This window comes from Gorilla gorilla, chromosome 8, assembly GCF_029281585.2.
Source record: "Gorilla gorilla gorilla isolate KB3781 chromosome 8, NHGRI_mGorGor1-v2.1_pri, whole genome shotgun sequence".
In the NCBI taxonomy this organism is placed as follows: domain Eukaryota; kingdom Metazoa; phylum Chordata; class Mammalia; order Primates; family Hominidae; genus Gorilla; species Gorilla gorilla.
Genome location: NC_073232.2, coordinates 64812274 through 64829739, shown reverse-complemented (window position 1 = coordinate 64829739; position 17466 = coordinate 64812274). Strand labels below are relative to the sequence as shown.

Sequence of the window (17466 nt, the reverse complement as noted above, 5' to 3'; positions counted from 1 at the left end):
TCATATGGTGAATGCTCAGAACATCTCTGTGTTTAGGTGCCAGTGATAAAAGTGATGCTCAAAGAGGTTAAAGCATTCGTCCAAAGGAACCTGGGCTGGACCCCAGATCTCCTGATTCCTACTGCAAACAATCCTCCACATACTACACAAAGCTCTTTTGGGTCCATGGAGGCACCTGTGGGAGGGGAGCCTCCTTTATGTTTTCTCCAAGACTCTTTTCTAGAATCCAGCCTTGGAATTGAATGGTTAGACTACAAGTAGTTGCCGAATCCAACTGATCTTCCTGTGGCTAATGCGTTGTTTGTTTGTTTTTTGAGACGGAGTTTCGCTCTTCTTGCCCAGGCTGGAGAGCAGTGGTGTGATCTCGGCTCACTGCAATCTCCGCCCTGCCAGGTTCAAGCGATTCTCCTGCCGCAGCCTCCCGAGTAGCTGGGACTACAGGCATGCGCCACCACGCCCTGCTAATTTTGTATTTTTAGTAGAGATGAGGTTTCTCCATGTTAGTCAGGCTGGTCTCAAACTCCCAGCCTCAGGTGATCCGCCCGCCTTGGCCTCCCAAAGTGCTAGGATTACAGGCGTGAGTCACTGCGCCCGGCCCAGGAGTTTTTAATAAAATAAGCCAGTAGTTAATTGATTTACAGACTGTAATGATAATGTATGACTTCTTTTGGTCCTATAGAAAGTGAGAGAAAAATAATTGTGGTAAATCTGCTCTTTCTGCATTCATCAAATTTAAGATCTACCCATTTTAAGGTGCAGTTCTCTTTCAGAAGGGGATTAGATGTAAAAAAAAAAACTGCATCTAGAATTGATGAACTGTGCTAAAATACAATTTTTTTTTTTATCATTTGTCAGCTTATTACTGTGTTCCAAACACTGGGTTAAGCACTGTACAGTTGTTATAGTATCCCCGCAATAAACCTATAAAATAGGTGGTATCCCCATTTTATAGATGAGGAAATTGAGGCTTAGAATGGTGAAGTTACTTGGTGGCACTCAAATGAAGCATGGCTGACTCCAAAACTATTGCTCTTTAACTGCTGCACTAATCTTCCTCTCACGTGGCTCAGGGCTTCCTTTAAGAAAGAATTTATGACGGTTCTCTCTCCAAGTGAAGGTTTTAGAAATCAGACAATTTCATGATGTCAGTTTTATTTCCAGTTTATCAAAACGGGCAATTGGTTGCACAAAGTCAATTACATGGGACTCTCCCCTAGTCCCATTGTCTTAATTGCTATCTATATTTAGCTGACCCCCAAATTTATATTCCAACTGTGACCTGTCTCCTGACTCCACCACAATGCAGACAGTCACCTTCTCAACACCTCCCCTGGGATGTTCAATGTGCATCTCAAATGTAAAGTGCCCCAAAAGGTCCTTCCTGTGCTATTCTTCCAGTCTTTTCCATTGCAATGGCACTAACAAGTTCACAGATACTCGGACCAAAATCCTAGGTTTCCTCCCTGAATTCTGAATTCTCTCAGTCTAAATCCAATCTCTAGCCAGATTTGTGTAAATCCCAGATCTCACCCTTTCTTATCTTGTCCACCACGGACCCCCTCATCCAACTACCACCATCTCTTGTCCAGATCTAGACAACTGCAGCAGCCTTCTAACTGGTGTCCTCTTTCAAACCTCACCTGCTATAGTACATTCTCAACCAAACAGCAGAGGAATGTTTAAAAAACTATAAATGTAATCAAAACTCTTTCCTCCCTTCTATTAGAAGAAAATTCAAATTCATCACCACAGAGACTTCTGTACTTCATCTACACTTCCTCACAGAGTGCACAGCTCTCCAACTGTATTGCTTTCTGTCCTCCTCTCTTTACCCTCTCCCGCCACATGGGCTTGCTTTCTGCCCCTCAACATATCACGCTTGTTTTCACTTTGGGAACTTTATACTTGATGTTCTCTCCTTTCCTGAAATAACCTTCCCAAGGTCTGACTGTCATGACTGGCTCTTTTCATTCAAGTCTCAGATTAAGTTTCACTCTGCCAGAGAGTATTTTCTTAAATACACCAAATTAGAGTAGCCACCTTCTCACACAACTTTACCCCATCCCTGGTTTGATTTTTTCATACTATTTTGAGTGATCTTATATATTTGCTCTGCGAGTAGGAAATCATGCCTTGATATATTCCCAATATTTTGAACAGTGCCCAATATATATTTATGAAACAGGCAAATTATTAAGTTTTGTTTCTTTGAACACTCATAGAACTTAGTTTGGTATTCATATAGTATTGATATTAATAAATATTTAATCAAATTTATTTTTGCCAAGGAAAAATACTAATCTATTTCATTTCTGGCTTGGCTTTTTTTTTTTGGCATACACCATATTAGATAAACTTGATAGAAAAACAGACACAGGTGCATTGTTTGTTTCACTTTTAATCTAGAAGAGGCGGAGCTTACCTAATTTCATAATTATTAAGTTGCTTGATTGCATTCTTGGCTTCCACTTTATTTGAAAATGTTACAAATGCATATCCTCTATTGTTGCCATTAAAATCCATCATCATTCTCATTTCATAAATTTTACCGATCTGCAAGTAATAGAAATAGAAAATTTATATTTATACGTTTGTACTTCTGAATGTATGTGTGCATGTGCTGATACACACACAAACACACACAACACAGTGCTTTCTGAAGTTTGCCTCCTGCCAGTACTATTTGACATTTGCATCCCATGTGGAATGGTTTGCATATTTTCATGTGGGTTCAGATCAGTTATCTGATTCATGAGAGAAGTTAAGTTAAATAAAATGTGTACAAGTGACATTTCAGCCTGAGTTAACAGAATGTGTTTTTGGTAGAGCAAATGACCTTTTATCACATAATTATCTGGAACATCTTAGAGACATGAAAACACATTTTATCATAAGTACAGTTTCTTACACCTGTAATTCCAGCATTTTGGGAGGCCAAGGCAGATAGATTGCTTAGCCCTGGGAATTTGAAACCAGTTTGGGCAAGATGGTGACACCCTGAGTCTACAAAAAATACAAAAATTAGCTGAGCGTGGTGGCACGTGCTTGTAGTCCCAGCTACTTGGAAGGCGGAGGTGGGAGAATTGCTTGAGCCCAGGCAATAGAGGCTGTAATGAGCCATAATTGTGCCACTGCACTCCAGCCTGGAAAACAGAGCAAGACACTGTCTCAAAAAAAGTGCAATTTTTTGATGTATATGTCCATTTCCTCTAAATTGTCCTCTGAAATCTCCATAGTTTAATTTCCAGTTGGTCCTATTCTATCATTGATGTTTAAAATAAAATCCAAGAATGCTCATTCGCCAAACTAACTTCTTAGCAGTCTTTTTCCTCAGCCATGACATCAAAATGAACACAGATATGTTTCAGGGGATGATCTGGGAGGCTTGTCATTTTCTCTGTCTGCTGGCTGAATGTAAATGCTAGCCTAAATACTACTAACTCAGGGCTAGGGCCTCCAGAGCAGGAGAACACTCTATTCCCCTGGCTATAGTGACTCTACTTGCCCATGTAATACTCCCTTCTACCCCACAACTGTCCTGCAGCAATCTAGACTGAGCAATTTACTATCACTGGCTGCTGTAAGAAGGGTTGCCCAAATAAATGTGATGCGGCATGTCTGGAGAGAAGTGCCATTAAGCACATGCCATTTGTGGTTGGTCACTTCTCAGCTCAGCCTTACCCTAGCCCACCCTCACGTATTCAGTAATGAACACCTATTTCTTCTGGGCTTGTTAGGAAATAGTTTGAACATGTTTCATCTCTATGTTTCAGGTGTTTCTTGATGCTCATTTTCAGATTCAGTATATAAGATTCTTACAGAATTAAGTCCTCATCATTTGTCCTCGTGCCAAGAGGGATTGTATGTGTAAAATTAGGTGCAGTTCTGAATCTGAGGCTGTTAACACACACACACAAAATTGATTTTGGCATTCAGGCAGAGAGCTAAATTCTTATATTTACTAAATTTTTCAGGAATGTGCTTGTTGCTAAAAACTACTTGGTAAATTATTAAAAATAAAATTTAATTTTGTATTCTTCCTTTAACTGAAAAGCCATGTTCTTAATCTTCTTGATGCATTTAGGTAGACAAAAAATTCAGACCAGATTTCATTCTGGATTATAGATACATGTTGAGCCTTGTCAAACATATACATTCTTTTAAAATGAAAATGTTGTACTTTATAAAACTGTATTAAAATTTCAAGTTGGAGCAATATCTAATTTTAGACAGGTTATTGTAGGGTTATTGTTGATGGATAGTTTGTAGTCAGATGGCATGACAGTGGAAAGATTGGGGAACGAGATATAGATTTGACAGTCATTAGAAATTGTAGCAATTCAAGCTGTCAGTAAGAGGACAAGAGCTAGGTCAAGGCAGTGATTATAAAGAGATAATCACTAGAAACTTTGTCTATAATTGAGGAATGGTAATTGGAATGGAAACAGCCACTGACCAAGAAGGCTGAGAATGAAAGCAAAGTGAAGAGAACAGTATTTTTCCCTTGAACGATAAGAAAAATTAAATGTTAAATTTGGACTCACTTTTTCACATAATGGTATAAGCTCATCCTCAAAAAGGTCTCGGGGAAGTTTTCCAATAAAAATTTCACAGCCCCTTTCAGGGGGTGCAGCATCCCAGCCAGGTGGAGGGCCACCATATTTTCTTTGTCCATTTTCCTGCAAATCCAGGGCAGGTGTGAAGGAGAGGAGAAAATGATCAAGACTTTAATTCAATTTCCTTGAGTATTTTTCAAAATAATTTCACATTAATGAATGTATTTATCATTGACAAGTAATAATAGTGGACTGGTTAAAGGAGAAAAATTAAAGCTTTTTATGTGGATTATAATACCACACTCTGTGCTTCAGCAGCTTGCTTGAGATAAACATTGTGAAAACTTGTAAACTGCTGGGCAAATATTTTTTTCTTTTTTAATTTCATTGAGTAAGAACACTTAAGAGATCTATCTTCTTACCACATTAAAGAGTAAATAGATCAGGGTAATTAGTATATCCATCATCTCAAACATTTATCATTTCTTTGTGTTGGGAACACAAGGAATAGCCTTCTTCTAGTTATTTACAACTACATATTAATAATATATTATTGTTAACCGTAGTCATCCTGCAGTGCTATAGAACAATAGAACTTACTCTGACTGAGGCAGAAGGATCCCTTGAGCCGAAGAGTTCACTACTAACTTCTACAACTAATATTTTAAGAAGTTTCATGCTATAAAATGATACAAGTTGTGGAAAAAACACAGTGACATGTAAAGTAAAAAGAAAAATTCTCCAATGTATCACTGTACCATCCTTAGAAGTAGTTACTGTCAAAAATTTCATAGGCCTTTTCAAATATTTTTCTATGTATATTTTTAAAAGACATATGTTAGTTGTTTAAATACACTGCTTTGTATGACTGTTGTTTAAACTTGAAGTAAAGCAGCTTGTAGTGTCCCTGTTAAATCTTCATAGACACCAACTTGAGCCTTTCTCAATTATTTTATAAGTGTTAGCACAAAGGCTCTTTGGATCACAGTATTTAATTGATATCTGTGGTGTCTGTGGATCATGATCACACATTATTTCTAATAATTCATACCACGTTTTTTAAAAATAATAATTTAAAAAGATATCATATGAGTCTTCTACTTTGCCTGGATTACTTTTTTTGTTTCAAACAACTGAGTATTTTTAAAATCTAATTGAATATTTAAATTTTTGCCTAGAGAGTTCCTGTACTTTTTTCTTACCCTAATATTCTTGTCCATTAGTAAAATTTTGATATCACTGAGAAATCCGAGAAATTGAAATACTTATGCTTATAGAAAAAAACCCCAAAACCTTGGTAATTTAGTGGTTTATATCTCAACCAAGAATTACCTTAAAAATGTGCAACTGACATTTTCAGAGACATTAGTGAGTTTTATTTATTTACTTCTTTTCAAACAAATACCTATATAGCATTTACTATATGTCAGATACTGCTCTATCATTACTTAATGTCATGGGTTAAGGACTGTTATTATCCCATTTACATAAGGTACCAAAGCCCAGATAAATTAATTTGCCAAGGTCACATGGTTGGGAAGTGGAGAAGCCAGAATTTGAACCCAGGCAGTCAGGCATCAAAGTTCATCAGCTTAATTTTTGCATTTTGCTCCTTTGATACATGGAAGCCACTTATGACAGATACATACATTAAAATATTCCTTATTGGTCTGGCATGGTGGCTTATGCCTGTAATCCCAGCACTTTGGGAGGCTGAGGTGGGTGGATGGCTTGAGTCTAGGAGTTCGAGACCAGCCTGGCCAACATGGTGAAACCCCATCTGTACTAAAAATACAAAAATTAGCTGGACATGGTGGCACATGCCTGTAATTCCATCTACTTGGGAGTCTGAGGCATGAGAATCACTTGAACCCAGGAAGTAGAGGTTGCAGTGAGCTGAGATGTTGTCACTGCACTCCCACCTGGGTGATAGAGCAAGACTCTGTCTCAAAAAAAAAAAAAACAAAACTCCTTATTTATGAAAAAATGTATCATGCCATTAAATAGCAAATTCTCTACTGCAATTTAAAATCCTTTCAATTTCCGATCATTTTATTACATAAAATATTTGGAAGAACATATCTCATATTTCTAACCCCAAAATCCAAAATTCAAAACTTTTCAGTGCCAACATGATGCCACAAGTAGAAAATTCCACACCTGACCTCATGTGATGGGTACACGAAATCATTAAAAGCATTGTATAAAATTACCTTCAAGCTATGTGTATAAGGTATATATGAATTACAAATGTATTCTGTGTTTATACTTTGGGTCCCAACTCCAAGATATCTTTATAATGTATATGCAAAAATTCTAAAATTAAAAAAGTCTGAAATCCAAAATACTTCTGGTCCTAAGCATTTTGGATAAAAGATACTCAGCCTGAATTGCCAAATTACCATCCTTCTCCCTGGGCAAACTCTTTCCATTTCGGTAATAATGATGCTTCTGAGCCCATTTTTATGTATCTTTGATGTCTATAACATTCAACAGATTATAAGTTTACTATACATTGGGTGGTATTTTTACCCTTCAGGTTGAGGAAACCAAACTTTAACCCATAATAGTAAAATGGTAATTCCAGAAATTCTGCTTTGAAAAGCTTTGATAGTTTGAAAATAAATAGGCAACCAGCAGATTGACCTTTTTAAATATATCTTCAAATTTCTTGATTGCTATAATTGCTAAAAATGCCATCCAACTATTTATGCATATGATGCATATAGGAAGATTTACCTGCTTACAATCTGAAATAACTGGGCAAGAAAGCATATTAATTGTCTTTCTTTGTTTTTTATAAACACTTGAAAAAAAATCCAAAGAATATTTTTTGAGACTGTAAAGAGTCTGACCAGTTCAGGGATGCCCTGTAGTTCACTCAGTAGGGGAGATTTGCTCTGTGAGCCACCCACTGGTCTTGGAATGTACCAGTAATGGAAGTTCAGATCAATTTAAGACAGGCAATGGGCATTAGTCATGGGGTTAGAATAGCTGTCCATTACTCAGAAAGGACAGTTGGGCTCTGGGTTGCTAATATGTCAGGTACTATTTTCATAGTTGAGGAGTTTAAAATAGATAAAGCCCAGTTATAACTGCTCTTTTCTCTCCTAGCTCATGTCTTCCTCAAGGGAAGCATTCTCCCCAGCAGCACAAATGTATTAATAGTTCAGACTAAAAGAATATAGATTTTTGTTTTTCATGAGAGAATGTTTATTAAACTCTGGAAACTTTTATTTTTCCAAAGACTTACAAGCCATTGTCTCTCTAGAGTCATATACAAATAGGTGGAAAATCTTCACCTATGTAAATTAACAATTGAGGACACAATTCTAACTATAAATCCAGTGGCTTTAATTTACATATTGGATGCTGAGCCTACCCAGTTACTCAGTTTATATGTCAAGAGTACTTGGAAATTTCCTCCTATCACAGATATTTCAAGTCCTTCATGATGAAGCCATTGAGTCTTCAAGAGATTTTGTCTACCATCTTCTTGACCTTGGATAAAAACCACAAAACCTTCCTCAATAAATCATTCTAAACAGTAAGTCTTAGCATGAAGATTGAATGAACTGAGTTAATTTTGGCCACTGAGCGTTTGAACTTGTTATATACCTGGGGAATCTGGGCAAAAATTGCCTTCTCCTATAGACCTTAAAAATGACAGATACTTGATTTTTCTAGCCTTCCTTGCAGCTGGGGCCATCATGGTTATTGGAAAATCATGGTTTCCTTTACTAAACCATGGACAATCATGGTTTCCCTTACTAAAATTGAGTTCTGATGCAAAAGTCACAAATGGTGCAAACTTTAATGTTGAGCATTCTGTGATGGCAGATAACATTTCCTTATCATGACAAATATGTGATGTGGTTTTGGGTTTTGTTCTTAAAAGCTTACCCTTGAATTGGATTCTCCACATCTAAAGTTTCTGTGAACCAGTACCCTTTTAATAAACTCTTTTATACTTAGCCAGTCAGAGTTAGCTTCTGTTACTTGCACATGATAGTAATGACAGCAAAAACAACAACTATCTCCAATTGAATTAGGTATTTTTCTGAGTGTTTTACATTTATTTTATCTTCTCAACAAATCTATGAGGATGCTACTACTATTACTTTCGTTTTATAGGCAAGGAATCCAAGGCATAAAATATGTCCAAATTCATACAAGCAGTAAACAGCAGAGAAAAAATATGAAGACGCTTGTAGTTCCATTATCTTTCCTTCATTTTTATATTAACACAATATACTAACTTTATAGATGAGGAAACTAAGTCCAGAGATACATAACTTGTCTAATATCACACTGGTTTAATTTATTGCAGAAAAGACTAGAATAAAGGTCCTATCATTCTCAATTTGGTGAACTTTATGGCATATATAGTACTCAAAAATTGTGATGATTATTCTTCTCAGGCTTATCAGCCTCATAAATCCTCATGTTGTGTGTTACATTTATTTTCCTGCTCAACTTCACCAATCATGGACACCAGATGGTTATTGTTTCCCATAAATGAGCCCATTCATAACCGGAAGGACATTAATTAATGAACACTCATTCAGCCTGTTTTTTCCTGAGTAGTAATTTCAGTTTCTTTAATGGCTCTTTGGAAAGTTCATATTTCAAGTTTGTACTCGTCTTTGTGGTTCTCTTTGATTCTTTGTTTCTTTTTCTCCCCTCTCTCTAAGAGGGAAGAGACTGTGTATTTTTCATAACTAAACTTGTTTCAGATGTTTTCCTGTACATTTTCCAATTGACCAGGTTAGTATTTATTCCTGCTCCTGTTCCCTTGGGTCCTAGCCAAATCTACCCTTGCTTAGCAGCATTTCAAGACTTTACCAGCTTGCCAGTCACTAGGACCATACCCAGAACAGTGGTTCTGTGACCAGACTCTTGTGCATGGTTCTTAAAGTTGACAACAAGGCATGGAGGACATCTCTCTTGACTGTGTCACTTGTGTTTCATGAGTCTATACTGTATTTTCCTAGTTGTTGATTTGTGAAATTGAATAAAAGTATTTATTAGACATTATTTCTATCGTATTCCACCTATATACTAGATCCTTCATTATGTGATAGATAGTTTAAGGAAAGTCTATGGGGCCATAAAATGTACCAACAGGATCCTCTTCAATGTGATTTTACCTTTGGTCTCTTCTAAAGTTTTTGTTGCCTGAGGACAACACACAGTGCTGCAGGGAATATTCATTTCTAAATTGTATATAAAATAATTACCTATTTTGTATAGTTTGTTCACCTTCACATCTTGTTAAAATCAGTGACTTCATGTTGGTTAAATCTGTTTTTAGACTGGAATTTAGAAAGCAGAATTTATTTGGCTTAATATACTGTAGAAGTTGGCATTATTTCTATTAGCTATTTTTCTACAATTTTTACAAGATGTATGCAACATGAATGCCAGATATAATGTTCCTAAAGTAGGAAGAATAATAAAAATTGTGGTATAAAGACTAAATGAGTTGTTGAAATTTTGTGGAAATGTAGATTAGAAACAAAGACAGGAAAAGCTACGATATGAACATTATCAAATATTAATTTAGCTTTATCATCATATAGCCTAGTGTTTCTCAAAATATGTGAGGATGATATTAGATGGTTTATAGGTCAGTATTTCTTATTTTAATAATTATGCATTTATTTTAATGTACATTAGAAAAAGTATAATTAGCACACAAAACCTGTGGGTTTCTTACGTATGTGAGAAAAAGTTTACTTTTAACATAAACGACTAAAAATAGTGAGTTGATTTAATGAATTCTTTTTTTTTTTTTTTTTTTTTTTTTTTTGAGACGGAGTCTCGCTCTGTCGCCCAGGCTGGAGTGCAGTGGCGCAATCTCAGCTCACTGCAAGCTCCGCCTCCTGGGTTCACGCTATTCTCCTGCCTCTGCCTCCCCAGTAGCTGAGACTACAGGCAGGCGCCTGCCACTATGCCTGGCTAATTTTTTGTACTTTTTAGTAGAGACGGAGTTTCACCGTGTTAGCCAGGAGATTTAATGAATTATAAATAAATAATATTGGTGGCATGTATCTATGGCAAAAATCATGAAGAAAGATGCAAATGGCTCTTGGCTCTTGACTTTCATTTATTGTTTTCACTTTTTACAAAGCCCTGACATTTTATCTTTAAAAAATGTATGATATGGTTCTTCTAAGGAAACAACTATTAGTAAATTATGAGTCACCTTCCTGTTTCACTTTGGAAGGTTGACTATTGAAAGTCTATTTCCAAGGAAATTAATCCCAATTTCACTTGAAGTTGTTAACTATCTTATGGAAGCAGAAGCAATTTATGTTTTCAAGTTGATGCATTTAATAATATCTTTTAATAATTTCCCTTTATGTTTAAGGATTATTCAGTATCAACGTTTGAAGCATTCAAAAGCAAATAGGCTTTTTTAAATGATGTGTTTTGCAAAGCTTTTTATAATGTAAGATTTTGGTCATTCATAAGAATATTGAATTTGAAAATAGACAAAATTAGAAAACAGAAAACATTTTGTCAGTGTTTTTCAAAATTACAAAACAGAAAACTTTTTCGAGTGTTTTTCAAAATTAGAAAACAAAAAGCATTTGTGTGTGTGTGTGTGTGTGTGTGTGTTTCTGTAAAAGAGAACGAGTAAAACGCCAACTCACTTCTAAGACCCTCTGCTTATCTTTTCCAGCAAAGTTTGCAAAATGATGGACTGCAAAGCATTATTTCCTTTTTTTGAGGCCAGGAATTGCTGTCCTCATGCTCGCTTCTGGCTCTGGGCATGTGCCCAGACACACTGCTTCCATCTATAGGAACCTCTAAATTCCTTTCAAGAAGTAATTAGGTGACAGCTTTAGTCATTCCTTAATCCGTTTGGAGCTTTTATCCTTAAAGAATGTGTAATTTATTCAATAGGCCCATCTAACTTTTTTGTTTACTTACAATTTGCCTTTTTGAATTAACTATTATTATTGCCGCTAGATCTGATTAAGTTATGCAAAACTTCCCATGTGCAGATAAAGACATAATAAAGAACATTTGGTTTGGGTAATTGCTCTTCTATCTTTTCCTAGTTCAACATATGCCAAACATAATCCCATCCAATGCACCGGGTTTGAGGCATGTAAGGAATTTTGTATAATCATTCTTCTCCTTACAACACTCTTGTGAATTTTAATTTCTGACAAGCTGAGGGACTTGGCAAGGCACTAAATCTATTCTGACTTTAATTATTTCATCTATGAAGGAGTAGGAGGGTTGACTAGGTGATTGCAGTAGTCCTGTAGGGGTGTGAGGGTGCTTGTGAAAGGAAGGCTGACTTTGATATCATGTTTAATGGAGGAAAATGTTCATAGGATGTTTTGTGAGTTAGTCAATTGAAGCCTTAAGAGGATATTGTAATTTTAAAAATCAGTGTATCTTCAATTCCATGTCCAATTGACATCTATTCTGTTAATTACCTAATGACTTTATGCATTGATTCACTTTGTTACTTACATAAACTTATACCAAAAAGAAAATATATTGTTCTTATAAGTGGAATATCAGTATCGTTTCCCATAAATGGACGGTGATTATAAAAACAATTGCAAACAAGTGAAATCATGGTCAATTTCTACATAGACACTGTCATCTACTAAAAGCTCTGCACTCTAGTTCTGCTCTCGGGACTTAAAAAGGTTAGCAGGGCCTGAAGAGGTGTTTAAATCATACCTCCAACAACTAACTTTCCTCACCTGGAAGCCTGAGAGAGAACTGAAAGTGGAATAATTCTCTCTATATGGGATTGGATGTTATTTAATGATGTGGACAATGTGCCATTTAACATCATCTTGGTTCCCTGCTCAGCACTTCTTTAACAATGTTATAAAGGATCACAGCTGCTGAAATCCTATACAAATTCATGATTGCAAGGAACTGTGATCTCAATAATTTCTTCTTTGCCTAGCTTGTTTGAAAGCTGTCTTTTGCATCTCATAATGCTAAGCTTTCAGGTTCTGAAGATGAAGAGTCACTTAATTTTAGTTGCCAATCAGTACTAACAAATGAATAGCACTTTAAAAAAAAGTGTGAATTTGTCAGCATGCACAGTCCAAAGTCCACAAGACCTGCTCATGCTTCTGCATATTTGGGTCATGAGGTCACACCAATTTTTAAGCTAATAAAATAGAAAAACTCTGTGCTTCTAGCTTAAGGGAAAGCACTACCTTGTGTAGTTTATGAAGATTTTGAATCTTATATCAAACACTTCATATATAGTCAACACCCTATGAGGCTATTCGAGGAGAAATTCATTGCTATTTGGAAATAATAGCTTCTGGAACATATCTGTGTTCCTTGGGATAATGAAGTTCCCACAAATGTTGGGCACACACCCCCTCCACAAAGGGATTCACAGAACTGCTCCTTCATTTGGAGTCTTTCACACCACGCTATGGCATCTCTGGCTAGTAGAAGTAAGACTGCTTCTGAGCTTTAAAATAAAGTTGGCCTGAGGGTGGCTGGGGTGATAAGCTTAGGGAAGCATGAGCCTGTGATGATCTACTGGTCCCATCCTGTTCTAATGCTTATTGCTACCTATTTAAAGAATTGGTATCCATGTACTTGGTGAATGACCTAAGTCCTTGGATAGCAGGGATGTGAGCAGGTGGTGAAAACAGGCAATAGAGGAAAAAGTAGGACCTAGGAGCTATATTTTGCCATGAAGTCAAATTCCTATTTCTGTCCCTAGGATTTTTTGTGCAGTGGTTGAAAAAGAATGTCAATGCCACAGTGTTTTTCCATCTGCTCCTCTCGGAACCAGTCTAGATGAAGCCAATTAGTAAACCTGAGACCCTCAGGTTATTTTTATTGTATTATTTATAGGAAAAAATGCCATTTGAGGAACATTCAATTAAAATTACCTAAGTACATTATCTCAAACCAGAAAGATGGAGAGTTAGCTTAATTTGGGGCACCCTTAGAAGAGGAACGGTATTCTAATTAGACTTGATCTAGCGCCATTCTTTGTACCTGATGGCTTGTATTTGCTGAAGAACTGAACAAATTAGAATCAAAACATGTGATTTCATTGAAATTCCATACAAGAGAGTATGCATATAAAGGAAAGTGTGAAGGGTGGGAATTGAATACTGTATTTTGTTCCTAGTTTGAGGAGATTGTTCCCAGGACACCAGGTCCATGGCTGATTAATAGAGGAAGGGAAAGATGAAATCCACCTACTTATCTGCTGTAATCTCACTAGATCTTTGAAATTAAGACACATTAATGTCTTCACTACCCAAAAGTGTTCTGCATTTTATAAATATTTTGTTTAAGGAGTACTGCCTGTGTGCTCCATCTCCCAGGGATACTTGGCTCCTTGCAGAGTTTGTTTGCTCTCATCTGGTAAGTCTTAGCTTCAATATAATTTTTCCTAAAGAAGGTCACCTGGCTTTGACTTTTACACAGCCTGGTTTATCACATTCTTGACACTTACCATGATCTGTAATTACTTTGCTTGTTTCTTTATCTGTTAATTTTCTATCTTTTCTATGAGACTAATCTTCATAAAGGTAGAAATGTGTCTCTCTTTGTGGTGGAATCAACAAATGAATTAATACATGAACGAGTGAGGGCCCAGTGCTTGAGTTGGTGTGAATGGGCAGCACAAGAAGGGATGCACCTACTTCTTTTAAGGAAGATTAAATACTAAATTAAAGAATTTTCTTTAAAACCTAGATTCGCTTCTAATATAGAGCAGTAGGCTAAGGAATCGAGTTGGAGTCAGCAATTTTTTTCTTTTGTAAAAGGCCAAATAGTTGATATTTTAGGCTTTTTTAAAAAAATGCTTAAAATGTAAAAAAAAAAAAAAAAACATAGCTTGCAATTACTACATAAACAAGCTGTAGCCACATTTGGTTCATGGGGCATAGTTTGTTGACCCCTAATTTATAATTGTGTAATTCTGGGGCTTATTTTCTAACTGCAGAACAAAAGGATTGGACTATATCAATATTAAACAAATTTCATGTATATGTAGAATTAGAAAGAATAGTCTAGTGAACCTAGGGACCTATCACCCAAATTTAATAATAAAGTTTTTTCCATGATTTTTTTCTTTTCTTTTTTTTAACTCCTGACTGACCCTTAGAAATCTTTTCTACCTTATGAGATTTTTTCCTTGTGATAAAAACGATCTGCATTTATTATAGAAAATTTAGAAAATGAAGAAGAGCATCAGGCAAGAAAAACTTAGAGATTATACTTTGTTATTTTACAATATTCTTTACTGTATGTGAATAATTTCTTAAAATATTCTTCACAAATTTATATGTAGCCTTCAGATTTTTAACTAAATGTTAAAATTGAATACTTCTCCATGTCTTTGAAAATTCTTTGAAATCATAATTTTATATTACTGTATAATTTGAAAATATAAGAATGATCATAGTTTACCTGACCATTAATATTACATTGGATATTTAGGATATGTTTAAATTTAAATTTCTAAAAAATTATACATTTCACTGTGATGAACATCATTATGTCTAAATATTTGTCTTCATTCCTCAGGTCAAAGAGCATTGCCAATTTTAAGGCTCTATATAGAAAATGCTGATCTTTTTGGTACCCACAGCTATATTGCTCATTTGAGGCTGCCTTATGTTGTTGTAAATTTTGGATACATTCTTTTTCATTTCACCCACTTTATATGAACTTTAGGTCAGGCACTGCATTTTTATACTCTATAATCCCAAGACCCAGCACTAATACATTTTTCTCAATAATAGGGACTAAGGAAGCAAAACAGAAGAACAAAACAAAACAAAAAATATTGATGTTTATTTAGGATGATCATTGGTTTACGAAAGCAAGGGGACTATCATACCTCAGAAAAATTGATTGTGCTGTAATGATTTTTAGAAAACAGACTACCAATAGGATAACTAGATAAACAAAGCTAATACACACCACATTTTAAATTTTATATATATTAGGTATAATGAGTCTATTTTTAAAAAATTCAGACTACTTGAGGGTGATTTTTATTAAATATATATTTAGGTTTAGTTGCAGTAGAATTAAACTTGATGTCAACAGACACCACGTTGGGTGGAAGTGTATATTTTTCTGAATATGCTCACATATGAGAATGTATTTTTCTAGTTCTAAGGAGAAAATTTCAGGTGAGAGGAGCATCACATATCATAGTTTATGACCCACATCATTAATGCATTCTTGAGGAAAGACTCATCATAATGTATTTTTTTTTTGTCTTTAGCTATCAAAGAAGTATATGCTAGCATTCGAAATCAGGAAGTACAGTTAAGAATAAAAAAGTAGAGAAAAGAATCCCCACACATAATTCCATTACACAGAGACAAAGACTGTTCACATGTTAATACTGCAGCACACTTCCTTACAAAATATTTTTATAAGGCATAATACAATTATGAAGCTTAAAGTTTAACTTAGTAACATTATACAATTTTCAACAAGAGTATGTATTAAATACATACTATATGTGGGGTACTGCATTATATCTCTTTTTTCTCTACAGTATTTTGATAAAAACTTCAGCCATCAATATCCAAAGATGTTTTATTATTTTAAAAAGATCACAAAGCATATTTCCAAACCCTTAGAAGCAGGCGTTATTGCATCAGTTGCTACATAAAAGCCTGGGTCACGTTATTAAGTAACTCACAAAATTCTATTTTTGATAGCTGTATTTGTCCTGCTAGTGATAAGACAGCACAAATTCATCACCCTCTGTTTTTTGAATTCTTGTTCTGTAAATATTCAACATTCAATATCAGAGACTGCAAAGATACAGCAAAAGTAAATCTTTCAAACCCTAATCTATAAAATTCTAAACTATCATTTTATGGGTATGCTGCTTGGATTGTATTAGGATGTTTCTTTATCTTAATTTTTGTACAAAAACTTTTTTAAAAAGTAAACTTGATGTTCTCAATGTTGCCTTTCTTTCTTTCTTTTTGGATAATCATATTGATCTTTTGTATAATCCAGAGTAGGAAGGCTGAAGTATTAGTAAGACTAAAGGATTTTCCGTAAGTTACAAAGAGTTTGAAGTTGTGTTTCTACATATTTAGGCTACCCTTTCGACCAAATAGTCCAGTGTGCTAACCAGTGACTAGATTCAGAAGATACTAGAATCACAAAAATCATGGACAAATAGTTGGGTATTGCCTAGCTGATCTTCCAGGAGGTTATGGCCTGGAGATGTTAAGGGACTTTTTAAAGATCATACAACTCATATGTCATAGGGACTAGATTAGATTACAGGCCTTCTGATTTAAAGTCTTGGATAATTTTGCACACTCTGTAGCCAAAATCAGGAGGGATTCTTTAATTCATTCAAAATGATTGAGTTATATAGGTATTTACATTTTGATTAGAGGCCTTAGGTATAGATAACTAGCTTTTGGAACATTAGGCTTCTACATTATTGAAGCACTTCTGATTCAACAGTCACGCTGCTAGTCAATATTACTTAAAGTGAATCATGTTACAAAGTTTAGGTTCCAAAAAAATGTTTGTCACATGCTCTAGGATGCTGATCTCTAAAATTGCAATCTTAAAAGTCACATTATAACAACTCTCAGTTTTCTGAGTCTAACCAAAAATTTTGGCCAATAGTAACAGAATCTTAATCTCACAAGTTATCTAAACTGTCTGTGCCTTGTTTTCTTCATCAGGAAATTGGGGATAAACATAGTAGCTATCACACAGTGTATAGTAAGGACTAGATGAGTTAATATACACAAAGCAGTTAGAATATTTTTTGTTATTATTATTATTACAATTAACTTGTGGTCTAGGTCCTTATTATAAGCATTTTCTGAATATCATTTAATAGAGAAGATCAAAGTAAAATAAAGATTGGCCATATATTTTAGGAGTATTT

The 17466-nt window shown here is 35.1% G+C and overlaps 1 protein-coding gene across 2 annotated transcripts in view; it reads right to left on the bottom strand.

The window, feature by feature from the left end:
- A1CF (APOBEC1 complementation factor) overlaps positions 1 to 17466 on the bottom strand; it is an 80573-nt gene that overhangs the window by 34290 nt on the left and 28817 nt on the right. For both annotated transcript variants that reach the window (XM_019035524.4, XM_019035525.4), the window contains exons 3-4: positions 4545 to 4679; positions 2423 to 2553 (exon numbers count right to left, since the gene is read on the bottom strand). In XM_019035524.4, coding sequence (XP_018891069.3) covers positions 2423 to 2553; positions 4545 to 4679 — 266 coding nt within the window. The remainder of the gene's footprint in view (positions 1 to 2422; positions 2554 to 4544; positions 4680 to 17466) is intronic.